Consider the following 25,708-nt stretch of genomic DNA (forward strand, 5'->3'; position numbering starts at 1 on the left):
CCACATTCCACATTCCTCTTTTTTCTCCTTCACTCCTTCCCATTTTAGAAATAAATAAAATAAAAAAAAATTATTACACACAAAGTGTGGGGCATTATGCTAGTATATTTCGTGCCAATTAGTCCTAAAGCCACGCAAGTGATGTGGCTTTCACATGCTGCAAACAAAACCAACCAACAGATGGGCCTCACATAAAAAACAAAGACCCCACACGGAATAAAGCCGCCACTACTTTAGAGCAAAAGATGCACCTTTGTGATCGTATACTGTATGATCAACTTGCATGAGATACTATTTACGTTTAATTTTAAAAAAAATTAAAATGATTTTTAACCGCATCATATATTATGAACAGATAAGATGTGAAGATCCGGATGAGATCTAAATCTAGTTAAGCAAATGGTCACCAATAATTATGTAACATCCAATTTGTGTAGCAACAGTTTGTTTTACAATACTTCATGCTTTAATACGATAGTCTACATATTTTTTTTTTTTTAAATTTAATTTAACAAAAAAAAAAGCCCAAGTTCATGCTTTAATAATCCCGGGTTAAAATTTTAGGCTAGAACGGTTGGAGCAGAAAAGTTGTTTCTGGACTAAAAGCTAAATTTTTCGGGCTAAAATATTTGGTTTTTAGCCCAACCATTAGAAATGATCTTAGAGATGGATCCAAGATTTATAAACTGAGTGGACTAACTTTTTGGTGAATTTCCATAAGTTAAAAAAAAAAAAATAAAAAAAAAAAATATATATATATATATATATATATATATATATATTCAATCGCAAAATATTTGTTTCTACATCATCATTCCCAATATGGCTGTTTTTCTTCAAATTGCATTCCTTGTATTTAGTTTATCTTGTTTGTCATTATATTCGGTGGACAACAATTTTTGCTTATGCTTTTTTGCGGCATATAATTGTGAGCATATATTTTGAATGAACAGTTGGATGAGCAATTGCCGCGCATATGTCGACCACTTGGTGAGCAGTGGTATTAAAAAAATAAATAAAACAACCAAGACTCAAGTCTCCAACGACTTTTGCCTTCGTCTCCAGAGCGACCAGAGCACGAAATTGCCATTCTCCTCTCCGCCAGCTAAAGCAAAACCTTTAGTCTTTCTTTCGTCCGCAAATTGCTATGGCGGGCACTCTTACTATACTCTCTATGGTATTTTCGAGCGGCATCACATCCGCAATTTTGCAGGTGGTTGTTTGCAAACTTGCAGATCTCGCTTTCGAGAAGATAGGCCGGAGTGATGAGGTCTCCGGCAAGCTCCAGCAGCTCGCGCGAAGGCTGCAGAAAATCGACTCTCTTGTCGAAGACTTGGAGAACAAGCAAACCAACTCCAACGCCTGCGAGGAGCTGATTGAAGATTTCAAGAATGCCCTTTTGGATGCTGAAGATCTGCTGGATAAGATCGATCTCGAAAAGCCGAATTTCAGGGACATCGATCCGTCGCGTTTGAAGTCGGATGACAAGCGTGAGCTCAGTCGGCTGCTGAAAAGAGTTGACGGTTTAGTGAAAGAGATGGAGCGTTTCTTCTTGTCGGAAATTAACAGGCAGCGCATACTTCCTCAAAGTTTGGATGTTAATCCTCGTACTAGTTCGTTGGTTGACGAGTTGTCTGTGTTCGGAAGGGGTAACGAGAAGCAGGAGATGGTTGAGATGCTGCTGGCGGAGCGGAGGGAGGATGTTTCTGTGATTCCGATTGTGGGTATGGGCGGGACCGGAAAAACAACACTTGCTCAACTTGTGTACAACAATGAAGCTGTCGTTCGAGAGTTTGAGTTGAGGATGTGGGTGTGTTTTTCTTCTCTAGACACTGATTTGGTTACCGTCACTAAATCAATTTATGAGTCTGCTACCAAAGAGGTTTTGAAGTTGTCGAATTTGGATGCTGTTCAGGTCGCACTGCAGGAGAAAATGCGGATGAAGAAGTTTTTGCTTGTACTCGATGGAATGTGGAACGAGAATTCGGCTTTCTGGGAAGTCTTGAAATTGCCCTTTAAATTTGCGGCGCCAGGGAGCAACATTGTGGTAACTACTCGAAGCAAAATTGTTTCATCGGTTGTAAGCACTGGTCGGCATTATCATTTGCACACTTTTTCTGGTGGCTCTGGTCATGAAGCTTGTTGGGAAATAATCAAACAGAGCTTGGGTGGAAATCTTGATGGATATGAAGATTTGCAGAATGTTGGGTTGGAGATAGCAAAGAAGTGTAAAGGCCTCCCGCTGGCAGCCAAAGCAATCGGACGTGCCCTGCGGCTCAAGCTAGAAAAAGAGTGGGATCACATTCTAAATTGTGAGCTTTGGGACTTTCCAGAAGATTATATGAGGCAAATCTATCCTGTACTTAAAGTGAGCTATGATCACTTGCCGGCTTATTTGAAAAGATGTTTTGCTTATTGTTCGATTTTCCCTCACAACTTTCAATTTGAAGAGGATGATTTGATCCAACTATGGGCAGCAGAAGGCTTCATCCAACCCCAAAAAACAAGAAGTGTCGAAGGCATTGGAAGAGAGTACTTTGATTTCTTGCTCTCGGGGTCTCTTTTCCAAGTTTCATCAAACGCTGCTGGTGGCCGAAAATATGAAATGCATGACTTCAACCATGATTTGGCGAGATTGGTTTCGACCAACTTATGCTTTCGTCTGGAGGATAGCATGTCAACCTTCTTGCCCACATCTAGAAATGTACGGCACTTGTCTCTGCTTTGTCAAGATATTAAACCATCTACACTGGAACAGTATCACAGGTACAAGAAGTTGAGGACATTTATATTGCTTCCTCGTGATCCAACCAGTCTTAGTGAAGTTCCTCATGATTTTTTTTCAAAGTTGCCATGCTTAAGGGTGTTGAATTTGAGTCGTAGTCAAATCACTGAGTTGCCCGAGTCCATTGGAAAATTGATGCACCTTCGATACCTCAATCTTAATGATACCCTTATCAGAAGATTGCCAAAGTCGTTAGCAGATATATGTCGGTTAGAGATACTCAAGCTCAAGAACTGTTCTAAACTCCATGAATTGCCTAAGAACTTAAAGAAATTGAGTAAGTTGCGACATCTTGACTTTGATAGACCCAATCAAATCAGTTCCTGGCCAAAAAATCTTGGGAAATTAACTCTTCTGGAAACCCTGCCCGAATTTAGAGTGGGAAAAGACAGAGGATGTAAAATTGAGGAGCTTAAGAACATGATGTGCCTTCGTGGATCACTTTCCATAAAAAATCTTGAGAATGTGGAAGATGCTGCAGAGGCTGAGGGTGCTATTCTACACAAGAAGCAATATCTTGAAAGTTTGGGATTGCACTGGAACAATGGAACCAGAGATGCAACAGTTGAAGAAGCAGTTCTTGAGGGCCTTAAACCTCATGATAGGTTGAAAAGGTTACAAGTAGCAGGTTATTTGGGTTCAAACTTTCCAGATTGGATAGGCCAATCATCTTTCTGCAAGCTTGAAAGTATTCGTTTGGAGAAGTGCCAATTGTGTACAGTACTTCCTTCTCTTGGTCAGCTTCCAGTTCTTAAAGAACTTGTCATTGAAAAGATGAGTGCTTTAACAGACGTGGATCGTCAGTTTTGTGGGTTGGCAGGTTCTTTTCCATCCTTGGAGACACTAACATTTTGTGACATGCCGAAGTTGAGAATTTGGTCAGGAATCAATGAAACTGACATGCCTCGCCTTACAGAGCTTTGCATTGATTCTTGCCAAAATTTGGTCACCCTACCTTCACTTCACCACCTAACTTCTCTTGAAACCTTAGACATCAACGGGTGCCCTCAGCTTCTATCAATTCCAGGCGAAGGACTACCACGCTCACTCAAACATTTGAGCATTTCGGACAGTGACATATTAAAGGAGCGGTGCAAGGGAAGAGATGGTGCCGATTGGAACAAGATCAGATGGATCCCTGAGATAGTGATTGATGGTGATGAAATTCCAATGGACGGGCGTGGAAACTGAATCTTGGTGCATCTCCATCAACCCACGGAGCTGTTCTGAGCTTGACAATAAGGTACTTGATGCTATGTTTGAACTAAGATGATTGGTTATTTGATCTTCTCAACTTTTGCTGTTTGTGCTTTTTCATCTTCTTCTTAGTCTGCATATTTGTGTAACTGAATGCTAAGCTTCTGCTATTTGTGTGGTGTGACTGAATGCTTAGTATGCATATTTGTGTGACTGAATGCTAAGCTTTTGGTATTTGTGTGCTTCTTCTGCATATTTGTGTGACTGAATGCTAAGCTTTTGCTATTTGTGTTGGATATGTTACCGGAGCAAAAAACTTATTTTACACATGCAGGATAAACTAATTGATTGCCTCTGCATTCATATTTTGTGCAGGTGGAACACGGAGCCCTCTGTTTAGATTGATCAAACGAGTTGAAGTATCCATCTGAGACCTCCTTGCAGATGAACTCCTCTCTGACCCTTGATACCTTGTGTTCTGACAAAGCTTGGCTGCTGCACAATTAGCAGCAGCTCCTGCTAAAAAAACCAATGTTATATATATATATATTTAAAGCGCCATCTTGTTGGAAAAAAAACATGTATTGTTGATAGGCAGCAAGTGGTGGATTAGATAGAAGATTGCTCTTTGTTTGACTTTGCCTTGAGTTAAACCCTTCCCCTCTCTTTAGCATAGCTTAGATAGTAATATCGTTTGCAACAAAAAAAAGTGTTGATAAAAGTCATTTATACACCCCTGAAGAAGGAGAATATGAACTATAATGAATAGGGAGAACATATTTGCTCTAACCAATGTGGCTACTTGTACTTGCATCTGCTACTTGTAAGTTACGCAATGACAATACACTTAAATATACTATTAATTTTTTTTAACTGGAGTTTTTAGAGTAGTAAATAATAAAGAGAAAAAGTAGATAGTAGGGGAGTGAAAGTGGGATATAAATTTAAAATGAAATTATTAAAATATCCATGACTTTTGAAACAAATACTAAAACCTTACTTGTCCTGTTTGGCAGATCGGATAAAGGATCAGATAGGATTAGTTATACGGACTCGGGTGTTTGGCGTTCACTCGTACTAAATAAGCGCCGGATTAATTTAATCGGTCGGATAGGATAACACGGTATACATCCGCTTAATAAAACCAACCAAAACGCCCGGATTATTTAGTCGGGGAAGAAGAGTATGGGAGAGAAAGGGAGGGAGTTTGGGGGGTGTGGCGGAGAGAGCTGGGGAACAATTATTTGGGATTCTTCTGCAGTCGGGGAAGAAGAAGGGAGAGAGAGGGAGGGTGTTTGGGGGGTGCGGAGAGATCTGGGAACAAAAAAATGATTTCACTTTTTTTAAAATTTTTTTTTTTAAGTTTAATTCCTCCTATCTAGTATAATACCAAACACAATATAAATAATACGGTCACTAGTCCGATACTGCACCAAACATCCGACTAATTTAGTCAGTACTATCCGGTGGCTATTTATCCTATCCGACAGAAATAGTCAGTACAGTCCGAGCTACCAAACGAGGCCTTAGCATGTCAAGGCTATAAGGATATGAAAACAAGCAGGCAATCTATTACCAACATATAATAGAGTGCTTGCTTATATGAAAACAAGCGCGCGCGCGCGCGCACGTGCATGTAGAAAAATTGGAGAAAACTAAAATTTGAAGACATGAAAAACATCATACGTGCGTGCGTGCCTGTGCGCTTTTGCATATGCATGCGTATAATGACTATGGATAGAAAAACTATAAGACGATCGCAACCCAAATGAATACAACCCATTCTATAATGGCCCAACATCAAATGCTTGAATGTTGCTTGAATGATGATGTTATTAAAATTGTTTGGCTTTGTGTTATTTTTGCCTTCCATCTTAATTGTTTGACACTGTATTGAATGTTTTTTTATTATTTACAATACTTAGAGGGGTGTTGTCAATTTGGATTTCGGATGATTTTAAAGTTTTTTTTTTTTTTTTTTTTTAACTGGCAAATTTCAAAGAATTTTAATAAACTCTATAATCCTATATAGATTTTGATAGATTTATATGAATTTTTATGTTCTTTTATGGATTTCTCATTTGAATTGAGGTATAATTTTGTGTTCATGTTGGTTTATTTCAACCGAGCTAGGGCTTTAACTCGAATGATGCAGCCTTGGCCCTTGGTCCATTAATATTTAGTTCATTAGTGAGGAAAGGAGTTTTGTTTGTGAGATTAACCATTACTCATATGAAGTATTTTAATTTTGAGCCAAAATTACTTCAACATACACGTTTCCTAACAACGAATTTTCAATACACGATTTAAAAATTTTCATTAGTTGGTCATGATTGATAGGAAAAATATGACAGTGCATAACCTTCCATTAGTTGGTCCACGAGCACAAGAGCATTGCAGCTTCAACCATCGGCACAACTACGCCATTCCACCAAGTAAAACATACGTAATGAGGGACGAAAAGCGAAATTATGAACACATAGATGGGGAATTTGATTAATACAAAATTTTCTGTTGAAGACCTATTCACATTCCTCAATGATCTGTTTCTTTTTTTTAGATGAAATATATCTAATAGCAAAAAAGAAAGGAAAACAAGTTCGAAATTCACCATGATTTGGTCGGTTATAATTTTGCCAAAGCAAGGACCTCTATGTTGAGATTGCTCCAGCGGAAACACCAGCAAGCTGCTGGTGTAAATCACAGAAAGCAAAATAATTTGCAAATTAAGGACTCCCAGTTTGCTGGTGTCGGATAACGATAGGATTTTGCATGGTAAAACCATTATAATTAGTCTTCCTCTTAGTTGTATGATCCTCTATGCTCCTGTTTTATCATGCACAAAGATCATCTTCTGAATTTACGTTCTTGGAAGTAATTTATCTGATCAAAACCTTGTCTGTGAACAAAAGACACTGCAATTTTTTGTGGAAAAAGAACCATCCGATGTGAAAGAATATGGAAGGTAGAATCAACGACAGCCATGGCCCATGGCTGCCATGCATAGCGTAGAAAGGAACAAGTAGGGCGTCGTGGAAGAGAGAAACCAACTTGGGAGAAGAGCTTGAATAGAAATCCAAGGGGTGGAGATGAGATCCTTTATAGCCTTTGTTATGCATAAAATTCACTCTTAAATCCTACAAAATCTCTTACTTAATGAAATCTTTCAAAATCTTGACATTTTGAATATCTACACATCTATTTGCACTTTTTAGAGTATCTCCAAATAAGATGTCAAAATTGTCACATACACATGCAATAATAAAAATGGCAGCAAACTCTCTTCAACTGAGCCTTCAATTTCCTACATAACACTAAGTCAATTGAAGGCAAAGCCTTTTGTTGTCAAATTTGGCTGCATATGTCAAATTTATTAAATAAATTTTTAATAGATTAATATTATATATAATAAATATTGTTGTGGTTTTCAAGTATTTGATTCTTTGTCTCAATAATTAGACCCTACAAAAAGATTAAAAAAAAATATTAAATGACATTATTATTTAACATATCGGGTGGAACAAAATATTGTGCAAAATGTCAAATTGTCACATAAGCCATCAAATATCATTTTAATGTTTAAAATTTGACACTTCACTTGGACATGCTCTTAAAATCCTAATTGACGCTTGGATTTAGATGCATTCTTTTAAATCCTGTTAAATCCTACCTTGACTACACCATTATTTTGAAGTCTTCTAAAATCTTTTTTTTTTTTTTTTTTAATCCTAATTGACTACGTCTGAAGTACTTTTAAATCCTTTAAAATCTTAATTTGATTACACCTACTTTAATTCATGCCAATTCAAAACAATCCACGAAACAAACAAGACATTGGAGATTCGTACTTAGCATGAATTACAAATATCCACAAACAACTTGCCTAACCAAGATTGCAACATTTTTCTTTTGTTGAGAAATGCTAATGAAACTTTCTCAAAGTTGAGATTTCTGTCACTTTACATTTTAACGTTAATTCATGTGTCAACATTATAAAATATTATACACATAAAATGACAAAGAATATACGAAAAGTTTTACCATTTTTCTCTTTCTTTTATTTGATATCTAACTTTAAGATGGAACCATTCAATACGAATTGGGGAATCTCAAACGTGGGGCCACATTTTCTCATTACCAATCCTATTTCCGAATTTATTGACAAAAAAAATGTGTTTTAACTTAAAGCTGGTGATACTATTCATTTTAACCAAAAATTATATTTTTATATTAAAAAATTAATTCTGATACTATTCACTTGATTTTTTATTTTTTTTTTTTAAAAAAAAAAAAAAAAACTTCCGAGATCCGATTTACTTTCCACAAAAAAATATATAATATTTCGTATCACCCTTTGATATCTAAAGTCAGAAATATCAATCTCTCTATCGGTGGATCGAAATCGAAAACATGCAGATTTTTGTGAAAACCCTAACCGGGAAGACCATCACACTCGAGGTTGAGAGCAGCGACACCATCGACAACGTAAAAGCCAAGATCCAGGTACTCTATCTCACTCTCTCTAATTTCAGTTTTCATCTTGTATATTTATTTGCCCTATTAAGGAACGTCCATAAGTTTAGCGTTTGGATTTCTGGTCAATTGGGGTTTATGTTTGTTAAGATTTTGTAATTTGCTTGGATTAGTATTTTGTATCAGTATTTGTGATTGTATTAGTATACATATGTGCTTCTAGGTTTAGGATTTTGTTTTGTGAAAAGAGGAGTATTTAGGAGCTATACTCTGTTGGAACAATTTTATAGCTAGGGTTAGGGTTTCTGATTTCAGCTACTGATGCACTGGGTTTTTTTGGGGTTAAAAATTATTGCTCTTGCCTCAGTTTTTCCAGCTTTATCCTTATTAGAAGGGAAATTTACAATAGAAATTTTCGCCATGCCGGCCCTTTTGGGAAATTACTGTGTAAACTAATTTCTGTGGCAGACTGGCAATCAATTCCATCCAATGGATTGAGGAGTTCTTATTTATTTGTGCTTGGTTTTCACCACCACCCCCCCCCCCCCCCCCCACCAAAAACCCAATTTCTACTCATTGATTGGTGTATTGGGTTGGTACAAAGGAATTTCAGTTTTCCAGGCTTCTTTTTGTTGCTTTACTTTTAATTTTGTCTCATAAAATGTTTCAATCCCAATTGTATGATTAAGCCGTTTATGAGATTGTCTATGTAGGGTTAGTGAAAAAAGAATATTATGACTGGAGCAGGGCAGTGAAATTTAATTTACCGATGCTACAAAGAAAATATTATTATCTAGCAAAGAACCTTTTCATCATGACAAGTTTTAGATTATTAATTATTTGTTTTCACAGAATTGTGGAAAAATGCCTTAGTCACATAGACAGATCAGTGACAATTTTGAAGGCAATTCACATGTTAGAGTCATGATGTTTCTGTCCTTAATACGTTTCGTTTGTGCGCATTAAGGTAGTTACATTTTTTGCTATGGGATTGCATGGTAACTCAGATGTGTTTATTTTCAGGATAAGGAAGGCATCCCTCCTGATCAACAGAGATTGATTTTTGCTGGTAAGCAATTGGAAGATGGTCGAACTCTTGCAGATTATAACATCCAGAAGGAGTCAACGCTTCACCTGGTTTTGAGGCTGAGAGGAGGAACTATGATTAAGGTGAAGACTCTTACGGGGAAAGAAATTGAGATTGATATTGAACCAACTGATACCATTGACCGGATCAAGGAAAGGGTTGAGGAGAAAGAGGGAATTCCTCCAGTGCAACAAAGGTATATTTTCTTCTTATTATAATATTCAATCCAACTAAAATAATACGTTATTGTAACTCAAGTTACTTCTGATTGATTATGTATATCTGCATCAATATTATCAAATACTAATCGTTTGAATTCTTTTTTTCTCATGCATTGTTTCTCATATATATGATTTAACATATTGATTTTCTTCCCATGTATGAAAAAAAAAAAATGATGTACTGAAATTATTACTTTTACCTTGTCCTATCTATGCTCTCTTGCTCTCAAATTGAGCAGCAAGTAATGTCCGTTCTAGCCTCCTTTTTGTCCTGTAACAATGTTGGAAGTTGTGCTGGTTCACTATTCACTTTAAAATGCTCTCGTTCTTGATTTCAGTGTTCCATAGCACTTACAGTTGATCATCTTGTGAGATTGTTCAGAATGATAGGTTCGTCATGTTATGATTGACTTTTGTTTCTATTCCTATTTGGGATGTTTTGGCTGCTTCTGCATTTTGTTTGAACTGGTTGTTTGTTGGTAGGATTCGACTAGTGTTTTGACAACAGATAGTACCCAATAATTATTGTTCTGTATATATACATCTGAAAACTTCAAAATAAAATTTGGATTTGAATTGGATTGCTTTCTAGTTTTGAAGTCTTGTATGGCTCTTAGCTAATGGGAATAATCTTATTAAGCAGCATCTGCCGCATTATTTTAGATCTGTTCATTGCACTCCAGTTAACATATTGTTTCAGCACAGGTTGAGTGGTATGCTTACTAAACAATTCAGGAAATGTTTTTCATTTTAATGCGTTTTTGGATATTTGGTCATTTTTTAAGTTCTTTAGTTTCTTTCACATGTAGTACTGGCCAATTTTTTATTTTTATTTTTTTTTGTAGGCTTATCTATGCTGGCAAGCAGCTCGGGGACGACAAGACAGCTAAAGACTACAACATTGAAGGGGGCTCTGTTCTTCATCTGGTGCTTGCACTACGAGGTGGTAGCCTATAAATATTAGTTTTCGGTTTGGGAAAACTCTTTTGTTCAGGCATTAACGAGTCTTGATGCCTTAATAAATGAGTTGCATGTTATTTGTTGATAAATGCAAATACATGGCAGAAAGCCTGTTTTAAGTTGTTTACTCTGGACATAAGTATTTATGTTACATATATTTGCCTCTCTCTCTCTCTCTCTCTCTCTATCTGAATTTGACATTCTTAGTTTAGGGTTTAGAACTTTAGATTTTATTCACATAATTTTTTTGGAAAATTTGGAAATGTGATGATTCTATTTTCTTTTTCAAGTCTTATAGGCTTCTATGTTCCCTCTCCCAAAGAGATATCGAAAGAAGCTTCAATTTATAGGCGTATGGAGACCCTTAACCTTGTTCCTTTACTAGTAACATGGTTGTCTTGGTTCCGTGACATCAATTGATTTAAACCTGGTTTTTCATGAATATTGAACTCGTCCACTAGATTTTAGAGCGCTCAATAATTCTCCCTTGAGTACAATAAGCTCCCCCAATAGCGAATAGTCCTTTCTTTTTTTGGGGGAACTAATAATAGAGCGCTTTGTGTGTTCAAACTCGATCACACACTCAAGAATAGGAGGCAATAATAAAGCCCTTTGTGTGTTCAAATAGAATTTTTGAGGTAAACCTTTGAAAGGTAAACCTCAAGCAACTCTTTTAGGACATCAGAGGCTAAAAATTTGCAGAATTGTAGGAATTATGAAGGATTATAAGAAGCAAGTTAGTATTAAAAGCATGTAGATTTAGTAGGGGGTTCTGTAAGCCTGCATTTGCATATCAATCAGTGTAAGTAGAAGCACTTTTAGGCGTTGGGAAGGATGTCTTTCTGAAGAGCTGTTGAGTCCAAACCCTACAAAAAAAAAAAAAAAAAAGGGTTCTAAAAAGAATGCGTAACAATTCCTAATCCTTGCAGATGATCTTTTCATCTAAAATGTACTTCAGCCTATGGTGTTGTGTCGCTTGCTCCTCGACGGGTGTGCAAGGGGACTTTTTGAGGAGGTTCCCTCTCTACTCAAAGGAGACGGAATCAATAGCCCGGGACTTCTTGCTGTTGTTCTTGGAGAAAATTTGGCTTGCTCTAGAACCCGGGACTGAAGCTCCAAAGGATAGTCCCTCATGCAACCAATTCGCGGTCCAGCACCCGTTGTCCACCTGCTTGTTAAATGCTGAGCCAACTGGTATGACTTCATTCCCTTGTGTGAATCAATCCTCTGCATGATCTTCTCCTTTGGCACTGGCTTTTCATCTTCTTCGAATTGGTCTTCTTCGAACAAGTTCAGTTTAGGGACCATGAAGTCTTCTTCTGTTAAGATTGATTCTTCAGCTGTTTCATAACCATCATCATCAGAGGCAGAATCTATGAAATATTCGCGACAGGTGATTGGTATTCCATCCTTCAAAATGTCAAACGCATCGTTCCTTTGTGGTATTTCGAGTTTGCCTATCTTTGAGCAGAATCTTTCAGGTAATCTAGACAGAATAGGGTTGGGATTTTCTGCAGAATTAGACTCCTCATTTCTTGATTCATTGCTATCTTGCCATGTGCCTTTGGTTTTTGTTGTTACGGTTTCTTTTGGTTTTCGTGGGCTAATTCGGATGTTGCTGATCTTTTTGGTGAAGCCTCCATCTTCTTCGTCAGCTGGAGTTTGCTGTAAATTGAAAGAGAATGCTTATTTATTCTTTAGTGAATATCATATAGTGCTACATAAAAAATCATCTTCCGAAATTGTAGAAGGCAATTTCTCGAACTAAAACAGTCAAAGTTTGCTCGGTGTATATACCTGAACATTTGTGAGATCTACGTCGTGTTCCACAAGGAACATCATAAATTCCTGAAAGTTTTCTTCTGTGGGGAGATAATGCCCGCTGTGAGGCCAAACTGACTGTTGATATAAACCAAAAAATGAAAGGGAAGCGATAAGTATCGTGTTAAACATCGTCATAGCAGTACATAAAGGATCGATCTTTTATATACCTTAAGAATTCCTTGTTCCACTACTAATCTTCCAGCAGAAAGTGTTGCTCCGCCTGCCAAGAAACTCGAATGTTGAAACGTCCCCTTGCTCTTCTGTCCAACATACAATGTCTTGGTTGTGCTCAGCACAAATATCCACTTTGTGCCCTTAGGTTCTGATGTGTCAAGAAAGTTTCCACTCTGCTTGTACACGAACTTCCCACCCTGCACTAGAATTTCGTACGTCTCTCGTTCGATCTGCGAAATGAAGCAACCGTTGTCAGTAATTTCGTTCTCTATGAAAGTTTAGGGTTAGATTGAAACTTTGGTGAACACCGAGAAGATGAACGAAAAATCATGAAGAAAGTTGAGGCTCACCGGGCCAAGATACTTGATGCATTGTGTTTGAAGCTTCGACCTAGGGCATGCTTCATGGCTTACTTCTCTTCCGTCTCCTATATCGAGCCTGCATTAAGAAATAAACTTTCGTAATCGCGAAATAGGTGCTATACAATGTTCTTGGCTGTAATCATTGTATGATGCCCCAAATTTACTTACCAGTAGAAGAAGGGTTCTTTACTTTCGCAATGGAGCCATCTGGCGTAGTAAAAGTGAAGATTGTGGCCATAGCGATGTCGAGGATCAATCTGTTAGGAGGAAGGAATACGAGTGAGAATTCAATCCGTAAAGAAAACTTAGTACATTGACTCCAAGTGCGGAACTTACAGCCTCAAGCCAATGCTGCAAAGCAAGTTTACGTGCTTTTTTATCCTTCGACAAACCTTTTCCCACCTTCAAAAGAGTTGCAGCAGAAATTAGAACCATAACTTAGCAGTACACAATGCATGGGCACACAGCTTTAAAACAGACTTACCTTTGCAGCTTTAGTTCTTGCCCGAGACCAGCGAGAAACAGCTGTCTCAGGTTTCTGAATGTCGAAAAATGATATAGAGCTCCGCTTTAGTTCAGCAAAATCGAGCACCTTCCACCTACAAAGTGAGCCACCAAAATATAAATCTAACAGCACATGAAGTAGGCATAAAAAAATGGATGGCACGGTTCTTCAAATTGCAAGCACACACGAATCAATGCATACCATCTCTGCTCCACAAGAATTGCACAGTCCGCAAGCTGTCTTCTCGTGCGAAAACTCTTATAAACTTTCTGCAGCCTCAATGCAGCCTGGTCTCTGGGCTCCTTGAACGAGTTCTCGGATGTCTGCTGTTTCTCTCCAATACCGCTTTCTGCTCTAGCAGACACATTGTTTTCCACATCCCTGGAAGGTGAGTTTGCTGAAACGGCATCTAATTCCATCTCTTTAAAGCTAATTGGTTCTTCAAAGTTCATATTTCCTGAACCAGGTGACTTCATTGTTGCGGTTGGTTCCGAATCACAGCAGGTGTTGGAGCTCAATGACTGCAATGGCTTCCTCTCTTCTTCTTTCCTGAGACTAACTGGACTTACAATAACAGCTCCACAATGACTATCCAAATCATCAAAATCTGCAAGTGGGCAGGATACTGGAAACCCCATTGACCACCAAGGAGTTTAAATAAATAAATTATACCACAAATAACCAAGATCTGTAACAACAAGATCTATGGGGTCTCTATAACTGCAAAAAATGAACAAAATGTACAAAATTAGTTATGAAAATGTTCATAGTATTCACTAAAGACATCATAATTAGGAATATTATGGCTCATTTTGTTTCCAGAATTAGATTGGATAACTCAAAGAATTCGAGATATTGTGAAGGCAGAGGCGAATGATTTTCATTTTGACGAAATTAGAAGGGACTAGAAATAAATGAAACTTATCGCTTTTGATAATGCTATTTGTGGCGATTAGAAAACATAAGTGTCCTTTATGAGTAATTAATCTTCTACTTTCTTGTTCCATCCTTCAACATACCTTGAATATAGCGAGTTATACAGCTCAATGAGCACCAAATGAGCCCTTATTGTTCGAACATTTGGGAATGGAGTTCTACCATTCTATACATACATGGATGGAGACATCCATGTCCTCCCCATTCCTGCTTTTCTACAAGAAATCTAAACATTGTTCCTCAATAGTCGTTTTTGCAACCTCCATGCAAATAGCAAAAAGGAGGCTTTAAATCCAACAAAAACAACCAATTCCTCAAATGCCTTAAATGCAAGTACTAAACCATGTCACTCCCATTGCAAGTTTCAAAAAACAAATTAAGAATTGCTCAAGAGAACATTTTGATACATTCAGAAAAACAAAAGGCTGATAATTGGAGGCAAATTAAACACAAAAATAGGGAAAAAAAAAACAACTAAAAAAGATTAAATGAAGGGTACACAATAAGTGTTTACCTTAATCAGAGACAGAATCAAAAGGAGAGATAGCACTGGTTTAAGACAAAGATTGAGGTGGGATAAACAAAGATGGGTAGAGACGGAAAGATGGGGAGAGAGAGAGAGAGAGAGAGAGAGAGAGAGAGAGAGAAGAAATGGGCATGCAAATGGGGGGATTGGCAGGTAATGATGAAAGAGAGAGCGGGCAATGTGGGAAGTTGAAAGTTGATAGGGTTTCTATTTTATTAAGCTAATTCAGAGCTTAATTTACCTAGTTTTTCTTCTCTGTTTCTGGCTTAACACAGCACCTCTACGTTGGCTACATACTATTCTTGCAATGCAACCTTTATATATAGAAAGCTTGGAGTTAGAGAGAGAGGGGGGGGGAGTCAGTAACAATTGAAGTATGTTGTCCACACACGTGGTATTGGCCACATGAGAAAGCTCACCTACTTATGATATATTTAAGGCAAATAACATATTCAAAATTGGATTTGATCAAGAAAATTAATGGTTTCAATTATTAAATTTGTACGGTGAAAATGCATTAATCATAAGGGGCTGACAAGGTGGTGCACCACATAGGATGGATGCAAGTATTGTCCATGTTTAAGCACGCCTGACGTAACTAGATTGACTAGAGCACATATGTTTTTTCTATGCATTTAAATTCAAATCTATTTTCAGTAATTTAATTAGATTAGTTTCAAGATTTCATAGGGACGACTGGTGTACCACTGCTAACCACATCCCCTTCTGCTTCTTTGGTAAACACGGAAAGGTGCACACGCCACAAGTTTTAGAGGATAATTAAGTAACTTTCTTGTTTAGGGTTTGAAACCTTTTGTTATTAATAACTAAAACTAAATTCTGTTATGACATGAGTTATCATTTACCAAAAGCTAACTAATCTCAGTTTAGTAATGCAATTAGTTGTGGATGTTAAAAATTTCCACATTTCTTTTATTTGATTTTGCATGTGTGGATTTTGATTGTATTGTTAATATTAAGGGAATTTTAGTCTATGCTGACGGAAGATTAGAATTAGAGATTAACAAAAAAAAAGAGAATTTTAGTCTATACTGGTGGAAGATTAGAATTAGAGATTGATAAAAAAAAATAAAATAAAGATTATGGAGTCGTGTAATTTTTCAATACAATGGTCTTTCGGTTGAAGCTAAAATAAATCACATGTAAAAAAGAATATCATTATATCATAGTAATTTAGTAATAATGAGTATCTGTGAATTTGGCTAAGTATTTGGGGTCACTTTTTGTTGGAGGGAAGCTTCTCTGGCGGTACTTCTTATTCGACAAAAGTCTTTGCTGGATTTTGAGCCGGAATATGAGATGTTTGACTCAACAAATATATTATCCTTCTCGATATGCAAAGCTGCTCCCAGTCTCTAAAATGATCTGTCGAGTTGACCAGCACATTCTTTTGGAATTTAATTTATTTTTGTACAGAGCGGATCAAAATTTCCATAACAAACCGTTGTAATCATTTATCTCATTCATGTAAGTCAAACATTCATGGATAATTTTAGTTTACTTTCTCCGCTGCACGCTAATTAACCACTCTAATATTCTTTTGGTCACTTTAACCAAATCTAATCAAGCTGCAAACACGATCCATTTATGATTCATGCATTCCTTTTGAATTGTTTATGGATACTTTTACACCTAATACATATTAACTTTTCGAATTAATTAGTTTGACACATTAGCCGTCGAAACCTTTGTCCCATCTTTTTCTTTACTCACAAAATTCGAGTGGGTGAGATGGATTATTGACGTGGTCCAATTCTGAATTCTAAGGTGTATTTGTCACATCCCGGTCCGGGACGAACCATTTTCCGGGCCCGCTTCACCACCGTAGCACGATATTGTCCGCTTTAGACTTACCATTCCCTCATGGTTTTGTTTTTGGGAACTCACGAGCAACTTTCCAGTGGGTCACCCATCATGGGATTGCTCTAGCCCCCTTCTTGCTTAACTTCGGAGTTCCTACGAAACCCGAAGCCAGTGAGCTCCCAAAAGGCCTCGTGCTAGGTAGGGATGGGAATATACATTTAAGGATCACTCCCCTGGGCAATGTGGGATGTCACAATCCACCCCCCTTAGGGGCCCGACGTCCTTGTCGGCACACACACAACCAGGGTTAGGCTCTAATACTAATTGTCACATCCCGGCCCGGGACGAACCACTTCCCGGGCCCGCTCCACCACCGTAGCACGATATTGTCCGCTTTGGGCTTACCATTCCCTCACGGTTTTGTTTTTAGAAACTCACGAGCAACTTCCCAGTGGGTCACCCATCATGGGATTGCTCTAGCCCCCTTCTCGCTTAACTTCGGAGTTCCTACGGAACCCGAAGCCAGTGAGCTCCCAAAAGGCCTCGTGCTAGGTAGGGATGGAAATATACATTTAAGGATCACTCCCCTGGGCGATGTGGGATGTCACAGTATTACTGTTTTTTTTATATAATAGTGAATTGCTCTCATAATTATGGTATTTATGTACAAGCTACTACGTTTTAGATTTAAATCTAACTTGAAATAAAATAAAAAGAAAATTCCCTTTCATTAATTAATTATCTACGTAAGTCATGCATGCACATATGCATGGAAACTTCTTTGGTAATATAATATAATAAGCAACAAAAAGCACTCTACTCTCAAAAAGCGTAGTGATAGTGTGTAAAGTGGTTAATCGGACACAAGAAGCTCTATGGGAAGTCCTTTGCTTAATAATTATATGTAAAACAATATGTTGAGAAATCCAACATGTCAAATATAGTGTTGGATTTTATACCATGCAATTTTATTTATTTATTTATTTTACGGTAAAAGGAATTCATTTCATAACAAACCAAAACATAGAAATTATAGCAGGTGAAGAAGGCTTCTAAAAGGACCTCAACCGAGTAAACCCAGTGGGACAAACCCCGACCAAGGAACAAGAAGCCAACCTGCCAATTACATAATAACCCAATCCCAGACTCATCCTCAATACATTGCATTAACCATGGAGGACCCGTGTTTACCCATAATGATAAACTCCAACATTGTTTGGTGCAACATGTGTCTCAGGATGCAAATTAAAACGAGCTAATCGATGAGCGGCATTGTTTGCATCACGAGGCACATGCTGCACCTCCACCTGATTAGCCAGTAGCAAAAGCCGAATTCTCTCAACATAAACCCCCTCCGCGGCCAAGCGGACATCATCTTGAGTGAGTAGATGGATTTGCTCATGTAACTAAGTTTACGTGAATGAGTATAAATTTAGTCCATGTGGCGGAGATTGATTTGCTCATGTAACTAAGTTTTAATTCCAGTAACGTTATTGTTCAATAAATATTTGATACGTGTTCAAAAAGTTCACTACGTCATATGAAAAATGGTGACTACATAGTGAAACAGCAACATGAAAGAATATATTCAAATGGTGAGTGCATATCACAAGATAAATTAGAATTAAGCAGGTCAAAGATTCAATTCCCTTCTACCGTAACATAAAAAATATTGTCAATCACGCGGATACCACACATTCATACATGATCTACCTTAGCAAAATACTTCTGATCCGAGTAGCAAATACTTTAAGATGCACCTAAATGTAGGTCATTTGATTCAAGATTTGGTTGTGGAGTGGTCGATCCAACTTGTGAAACACTGTTATATTTCTCACAGAGTGTAAATAAAACGTACGAGACTGCAGAAGAACACGTTAAACTGTAAAGCATTTAATTTTCCGGCAAAAGTTAAGTTTAAGCAATAAATTGTGCCATTGTTTTTTGGCTCACTTCATAAATGTAAATGGGTCACCGCCACTGTTTGACAGTGTGGTTGTGACTATCCTTCACTTGAATATTATTCTCTATTTCTTTTCTCCGTACAATTGATTTTATTTTTTCACTAATACAATAATATATTTACATTTAATTTGTGTTAAGCCGCACAATGGAGTGCGAGTTCAAGTCCAATAAGAATGAAGGTCTACATGAGATAGGAGTAATGATTGGAGAGCAAGAGGTACTAAAAAGGGAGCGCTTTGGTTATTTTGGATCTATCTTGCAAAAGAACGGATGATTGAATGGAAATCTTAACCATAGAATACAAGCTGGATGGATGAAATGGAAGCATGCATCAAATATGTAGTGCGGCCAACGTATGCCACTAATGTTTAAATGAAAATTTTATAGGACGGCAATAAGATCACCAATGCTTTATGACACTGAATGTTGAGTAGTCAAGCATCAACACGTGCAAAAGATGAGTGTGTGGAAATGAGAATGTCTCGTTAGATGTGTAGGCATACGAAAAATGACATGATTAAGGACAATGATATTCGAGGTAAAGTAAGAGTGAGCTCAATTGAAGAAAATATGAGAGAAGTTCGATTAAGGTGATTTGGACATTTAAAAATGTGAGGACAAATCCCACATTGGTGATGGACAAACCATGCAATGGCTTAAAAGTAAGTCATGCTATATTTCATATTGTCAATTGATTTTATAATGAAACCTCAACTTTTTTCACATGTTAGCAGATTTAAAAATACTCGGATTAGAAAATTCAACTAAGAAGTTATCATCTCTAAATATTTAATTTAGTGAGTGTGAAATCACGTCGCGTTTACATATTTTGCACCATGAGTAGGATTTGTTTGGATTAAGATTAGATTCGATTGTACGACCAACAGCTATAGCTGCGGGCTTTGTAGCTTTCTGCGAAAGTGCTTTCCATATTCTGACTGAATCGAATGACCACCGAAGAATCTCCGACATGTATTTTTGTTTGGATCAAGTTGTCCAACGCGTTTTGTATTTGTAAAGCACCGACAATAAACACTCTTCGCAAACAACTCACACATTCCCTAGCCCATATGTGTAGTATTTGATAAACAAATCAAGAAAATTTCTTCACCACTACTTAGCATTGATTGACACGGAGATAAATAACTAAAATTAAAAATAGAAAATCTAAACAGTTGTGTAATCAAATTTAACAGTTAAAATACCCGTAACATTAAAGAATATATAACATTGAAGCCACACTCACAAATTATATAGTCTTGGAAAATTTCAAGAGAAAACTTGTAAAATGTTATTCAATGGTATTCAATGGTATTCTCTTCTCGTCATTTGATTGTCTGTAAAATTTTACACTAAAGAGTGTCAAATTTGGACTAAGCCACACAAAATGCCAACCATAATAAATTAGATATCGAACTCACAGTTCACATGATTCGAACTTAAAATCTTACGTTTACAATTTGATACAAGAAAATTTTATCGCAGACGGATTTATATAACATAGACTAGTTTCTTGTGCCAATATTTACAATTTGACAAGAATACAATTCAGAAAATACTGACCCGAGTTGCTAGATGAAAGGGAAAAGAAGATACTCGGCATAGAAGAGATTCCATATAAATCTGTAGTAGCTGGCAATTGCTTCCTGCAGAATATGCATTCGAACATATAATCAGATGACGAATTAAACACTCTGTCAAGTTCTTGGAACATGAAAGCATCATTACAAACTAGTCATGCTGAATTGGCGTACTCCAATTTGTAGCAGTTGATCATTAGACCAGTAAAATGTGCTACGCATGCAACACACGGTTTAGTATTTACCTTGGTGTAATTTGCTTGCTCGAGCACCCAAGTCTGAAAGAACATAAGAATATAGTGTGTAAGAGTTCAACATTAACCATAATTTCATTAAATGTTTGTTTATCTACGAAGGGCGCACAAGCTTCCATAAATGCCTAAGATACAGCGGTAATCAGAGATGAACCCTAAGATACGAACCTGGAAAACTAAACTCAGTGCCAAGATTGCATGCATGGGTATCATTAAGCTACGTCTGAATGCCTGCAGCACAAGCAATTCCAGGACTTGAAAATTTTTGGGTTGAAGGAAAAATACAGGAATTTCACAAACATAATTAGTCAAAGATAATAACTTTCTGTCCAAGCGCAAGGACTGAGCAACCATCTAAAGGTAAACTTCAAAGGGATGCATACTCACCTCCGGCATTAAACTTGCTGCGAATATGGAACCAACATAATTTAGTAGCAGAAGCCCAGAACCAAGAAACGCAATGTTTCTAACTCCGAGTTTTGTTGCAAATGTTGATATTTCAAACCTGCAATCATACTAATTCAAATGAATATTTGATGGCATCTATAATATAAGGTTTCAAACAGAAAATAGTGGCATATTCAAATCTACAATTTTACGCAAGAAAATTATTAATTGTGAATTCACGAATTCAGTGACTAACATCAAGTATGCTAATGCCTTTCCGCAAAATGGCACCTATCCAAGATTTAATGTGTGGTTTGTGTGTAAAATTAATCAGACAGAGAAAAAACAAAAGGAAAAAGGAGTAACATTAAAACTAATAGCAAAAATTTGAAACTGTTTTTAACCATTGAAGAGTAAATTATATGGGTAAAAAAATGTATGCAGAGAAAGAATCAAATGAGATATCAGCAGCCAAGAAGTAATTAGCCCTACAACTCACTTGCGGTCCCCCTCTACATCCGGAAGGTCTTTTGTTATCGCAATAACCAAAGCAAACAATGTTACAAAGGTGGTGATAAAAGCAACGGCCGAGCTGCAGATAGAATGTGAATTTCAGCATTAGTCTGTACCCAGCTAAAATAATAGAAGCATATTCACAAGAAAATGCAAGATTATAAGTAAATATCTTCAGTTGTTAGAGAAAGCTCGCTTCGTCGTTACTTTCCAATCCTATATTAGTCCAATCTAATTTTGGAATCATACCTGTACTAATGAGTCCAGATTTTCTGATTAAAGCCTTCTTGGTCATTACTTAGATAATAGTGAAATATGATTAGATAATAGAATTATTTCTTTTCCATTATAAGTTTTAGGGCGGAGTATTCAACAATTGTGTTTATGAATTCATTTGGATGGTCTTCCGAAAGCTACCAATGTCATTTTTGACAAGACTAAAGGAACACCCGTGTTTTTTCTAAAGAAAGATACGATATGTTATGACAAAAATGACAATAAAATACGCAAAGTGAACAAGCAGTCCACAAAAATCAAAAGCAGACAGCGATACGAATAGAGAAATCAAAACTAAGAAAACTCAAAGAGATAACTAATAGCAGCTGTCCAATCAAGCCAAATATAAGAAAAGGACAAATATCTAAAATCTGACGATACAGATGCCCATAGAGAAGACCAGGAACACCCATGTTTTTACACCATACACGATGCTATGGTTTTATCTATCTACATGACGAAACAGAATAGGGCAAGTAACACACCTCCACTCAAATTGAAGCCCAAGGGCAGCTCTAGTGGCATAATATACACCAAAATTGAGAAGGAAGCCCCTTACCTGCAATAGTTATTTTGTTAATCTCTCGTGACATCCTACCGCTGGCGAAACATATGAAAAAATAATGTTTTACGCATATTTATACAAAAGATCATGGTAGCTATTTCCACAAAGCCATAATAGCAATCACAAACATCCTAATCCTTTTAAAACTCTTTACTTTTCAGTCTCCTTTCTAGTAAGTTGTCCAATTCACACACATCAATTTTCGGACAATCATATTAGATCAAGCTATACTAATTCAGTAAGAGAGAGTGTTAGACTATAGTACGCATAGATGCTTCAGCCAAATAATAACGTCTAACTACTGTTTTAAGCCAAACGGTTTTGTTTCACGTGGCTTCTAAAATAAATGACTTCCTTTTCTGTCACTCATCATGGGCCTGCTACCCTCCCCTCTTTTTCCACAACTTAGTTGAAAACGGTCAATTTAAATTCACCCCATTTCTACGATGTGTTTTCATGAGTATGAGTTGTAAATTCCTACTTAGTTCCTCTATTGCTTTCAGATGCCCTTTTCTTGTGATAAGCATAAATTTGTTTACTGTTATCTGTTTAATAGTACCCAGAAATTAAATATAAAAACTTATTATTAGCTTTATCCTTTATTTGGAGATTTTGAAGATAGCCCATGAATTTCAAATTCCATGAAATACCATATCAAACGATTGAATTCTGAGTAGCTACTAACTTTAGAATGGAGCCAAAAACATAAAAAAAAGAGTACATCATTCTATTGTTAGAAATAGAGAAGGGGAGAAAATTAGCAATACCGTGGCAATTATAAGAAAAGCTGCAACAGGAAATCTCTTCATTCTAAGCGGAGGAACAGAATATATGGTGCCAAGGAAAAGACCAAGACAGTAGAGAGAAGTAATGAATGGCCCGAAGTTCAGTCCAACAATCAACAAGCCAGTCACCGCAAAAAATACCACCAAGAGCCATGCTGATTTAACTGAAAGATCCCCTGCAGCGATAGGTAAATAAGGTTTGTTTACCCTGAAACACAAAGTAAAAGGGCAGAATAAGTTTAACATGAAAAAACTTTGATGGTCAATATGTCACACAACAGGAAAACAACAGAACAGATGACAGTTTAGCAAAAGGTCAAGATCACCTGGGTCTATATTTTTCAAAGAGTAAACAACACATTTTTAACAAGTGTCTCTAAGTCCGATGATTGATATGCATCAACTATGAATCTATGATGATTCAAGGCATCAATAACATTCTGATAAGGGCCAACTTGTGCAGGATCTTAAACAAAAAATAATAATAATAATAATGAATGCTTTTGTGGCTGTTCAGAACTAATATTTTGAATTTAAGGCTGCATAATTGTGTGCGGCGTGTATAATAATTACCTATCTCTAAGACTGTAAATTAACAGGAAGATGTGTATAAATGTGTGCGGCGTACTTGTCAATTTTGATATCGTAAATCTGATTGATGCCAACTATATAACCATTCCCACATAGTAGCGCAAAAAGACCAGAGAATGCCTTAAACAGCAGAGACCACTTTATCAAATTGGAGTTCTCAATCAAAGCTCTTGTCACCAAAGCACTGCGGACAAAAAAAAAAAGAAACTTGGTCAACTACAGCATTACTGAGTTGGAATTTAAATTAGTTTACTAGCCAGTGTTCTCCATGGTAATTGACTTACGTAGACCCGAGAACTGTCCCACGTATGGTATGGGGCCTGAGGAATCGCCAACAAGCATCTTTAAAATCTGAGACTGTGGTCAATACTGGATCAGATTCAGCAGCTCCAACTTGACTGCAGGCCTGGACAGCATTCACTTTCACTTAATGCCATAAGAAAATGCTCGAGCCTCATAAAATGATAGACTATATGTACAAAATTTGGAAGCAACCGTGCACGTGGAACTAAGCCACATCTGAGTTCAGCATTACTCGAGAATAACAAACAAGTCAAAACTTCCAGTTCTACTAACACTCAGAGACACATGGATTAAAATTTCAAATCCCTCTATCTCTCTCACAAATTGGAACAAAACTAAACGAATCCAACTAAAAAAAGAAAGAAAAGATGAAATCTTTCTCGTCAAAATTTGACATTGGCATTGTTTAACAGCCATTGCTAACAGAAAGTCAGAAACAACCCCATTGGAGCAGTTAAAACTTAAGGCTGAAGAAATACGGCATACCCAGATGGAATTTCGCTTCTTCCGGTAGCTGAGCAAAGATTTGGAGCAGATTCTGGACAGCCCAATTGAGTACAAGTTTGTCCTGCAGCTTGAGAGAAAAGCAGCTGGTTTTGCAGTGGTGGGATTAGCAGAAATTGGAGGAATATAGGAGGAGGTGCTGCAGTGAGGGCTTATAGCTGGGAACCGCAGAGAAGAGGAGGGAGCGAATGAGAGATCCATGTCCGGAAGGGTAGAGAGAGAGAGGGAGAGGATAGGACTGGGAAACTAAGACACACGAAAAACAGAGGATGAACGACATGTCGTTTAAGAAACAAACAATATGTAAAAAATGAATAATGGAGATGCGGGGTATCGAACCCCGTACCTCTCGCATGCAAAGCGAGCGCTCTACCATGTGAGCTACATCCCCAACCTATTACTTGCTTTCAATAATTTTATTTTTTAATTCAACAAGATCCTGAGCACTCTTTGCAAAGCTGGACGGAGCTTAAAATTGTGTGAAAATATAAAAAAACATTTTCCACTGCCGGGATTCGAACCCGGAATTTTATCAATATTGATTTTCCATTGCTACAGCGGATTCGTGTGAACTACAGGATTTTAATAGTGTATATATGCCTTATTCAGAGCATCTCCAATGAAGGCCCTCAAAGTAGTCCTTGTCACCGTATAGACCCGATAAATGAGGAACAAGGCTCTCCAATCCACTAAAAATTGAGTTTCTAAAGTATAATGACTCACCAGATACATAAGACAGGTTCCCGCATATAAGGACAATATAGAGATAGAAATGGTGACGCCAACTGGGAAACTTGGTCCACCCACGTGATTGCTTTGTGCAATTATTACTTTTCTATCAACAGCTGCGTCTTGCAGCACACATGCTGTTTTGAGTAAGAAATTTGGTCCACCCACGCGATTGCTTTGTGCAGTTATTATTTTTCAATCAATAGCTGTGTCTCGCAGCACACACGCTATTTTTATTAATTGTTGGAAAAACAAAGGTCCAGATTCATGCTAGGCAAGCTCTTTTTTTTTTACTGTTGAAAATCAATGGTTTCAATTAAAGATTCCTCAAATTTAGGGTTTGTGCTAGAGACTTTCCCATTGAAGGTAATATTCGATTAGG

At 37.2% G+C, this 25,708-nt stretch overlaps 4 protein-coding genes and 1 non-coding gene across 7 annotated transcripts; 2 read left to right on the forward strand and 3 right to left on the reverse strand.

Annotated features, from left to right (window-relative positions):
- Positions 1–843: 843 nt before the first annotated feature.
- On the forward strand, positions 844–4,635 carry LOC137713980 (disease resistance protein RGA2). Of its 2 annotated transcripts, XM_088683798.1 has the most exons (3): positions 983–1,810; positions 1,916–4,028; positions 4,358–4,635. In XM_088683798.1, exons 1-2 carry the CDS (start codon positions 1,148–1,150, stop codon positions 3,974–3,976), a joined length of 2,724 nt encoding a protein of 907 aa, XP_088539924.1. In that variant the 5' UTR covers positions 983–1,147; the 3' UTR covers positions 3,977–4,028; positions 4,358–4,635. The 2 variants fall into 2 exon arrangements, with proteins under 2 accessions (XP_068309441.2, XP_088539924.1); XM_068453340.2 differs by having other exon boundaries at positions 844–4,028.
- Positions 4,636–8,273: 3,638 nt separating this feature from the next.
- On the forward strand, positions 8,274–10,890 carry LOC137712469 (ubiquitin-NEDD8-like protein RUB2). Its single transcript, XM_068451538.2, has 3 exons — positions 8,274–8,485; positions 9,479–9,738; positions 10,609–10,890. The coding sequence occupies exons 1-3, from the start codon at positions 8,393–8,395 to the stop codon at positions 10,718–10,720; spliced, it is 465 nt and encodes a 154-aa protein (XP_068307639.1). The 5' UTR covers positions 8,274–8,392; the 3' UTR covers positions 10,721–10,890.
- Positions 10,891–11,460: 570 nt separating this feature from the next.
- LOC137712467 (IQ domain-containing protein IQM6) lies at positions 11,461–15,345 on the reverse strand. 2 transcript variants are annotated; one of them, XM_088683799.1, is made up of 9 exons: positions 15,039–15,345; positions 13,790–14,308; positions 13,568–13,682; positions 13,420–13,485; positions 13,252–13,340; positions 13,072–13,159; positions 12,715–12,951; positions 12,521–12,622; positions 11,461–12,388 (listed from the first exon to the last, which is right to left on the reverse strand). In XM_088683799.1, exons 2-9 carry the CDS (start codon positions 14,224–14,226, stop codon positions 11,678–11,680), a joined length of 1,845 nt encoding a protein of 614 aa, XP_088539925.1. In that variant the 5' UTR covers positions 14,227–14,308; positions 15,039–15,345; the 3' UTR covers positions 11,461–11,677. The 2 variants fall into 2 exon arrangements, with proteins under 2 accessions (XP_088539925.1, XP_088539926.1); XM_088683800.1 differs by having other exon boundaries at positions 14,608–15,051.
- Positions 15,346–20,227: 4,882 nt separating this feature from the next.
- On the reverse strand, positions 20,228–24,963 carry HST (homogentisate prenyltransferase). Its single transcript, XM_068451536.2, has 10 exons — positions 24,580–24,963; positions 24,075–24,196; positions 23,828–23,974; positions 23,182–23,407; positions 22,335–22,408; positions 21,560–21,652; positions 21,061–21,178; positions 20,842–20,904; positions 20,665–20,697; positions 20,228–20,485 (listed from the first exon to the last, which is right to left on the reverse strand). The coding sequence occupies exons 1-10, from the start codon at positions 24,796–24,798 to the stop codon at positions 20,411–20,413; spliced, it is 1,170 nt and encodes a 389-aa protein (XP_068307637.2). The 5' UTR covers positions 24,799–24,963; the 3' UTR covers positions 20,228–20,410.
- Positions 24,916–24,988, reverse strand: TRNAA-UGC (transfer RNA alanine (anticodon UGC)). The gene has a single exon. It is a non-coding gene; the product is annotated as a tRNA-Ala (tRNA).
- Between the last annotated feature and the right edge of the window lie 720 nt (positions 24,989–25,708).

Source organism: Pyrus communis, chromosome 14, assembly GCF_041283825.1.
Source record: "Pyrus communis isolate YQ-2024b chromosome 14, ASM4128382v1, whole genome shotgun sequence".
In the NCBI taxonomy this organism is placed as follows: Eukaryota; Viridiplantae; Streptophyta; class Magnoliopsida; order Rosales; family Rosaceae; genus Pyrus; species Pyrus communis.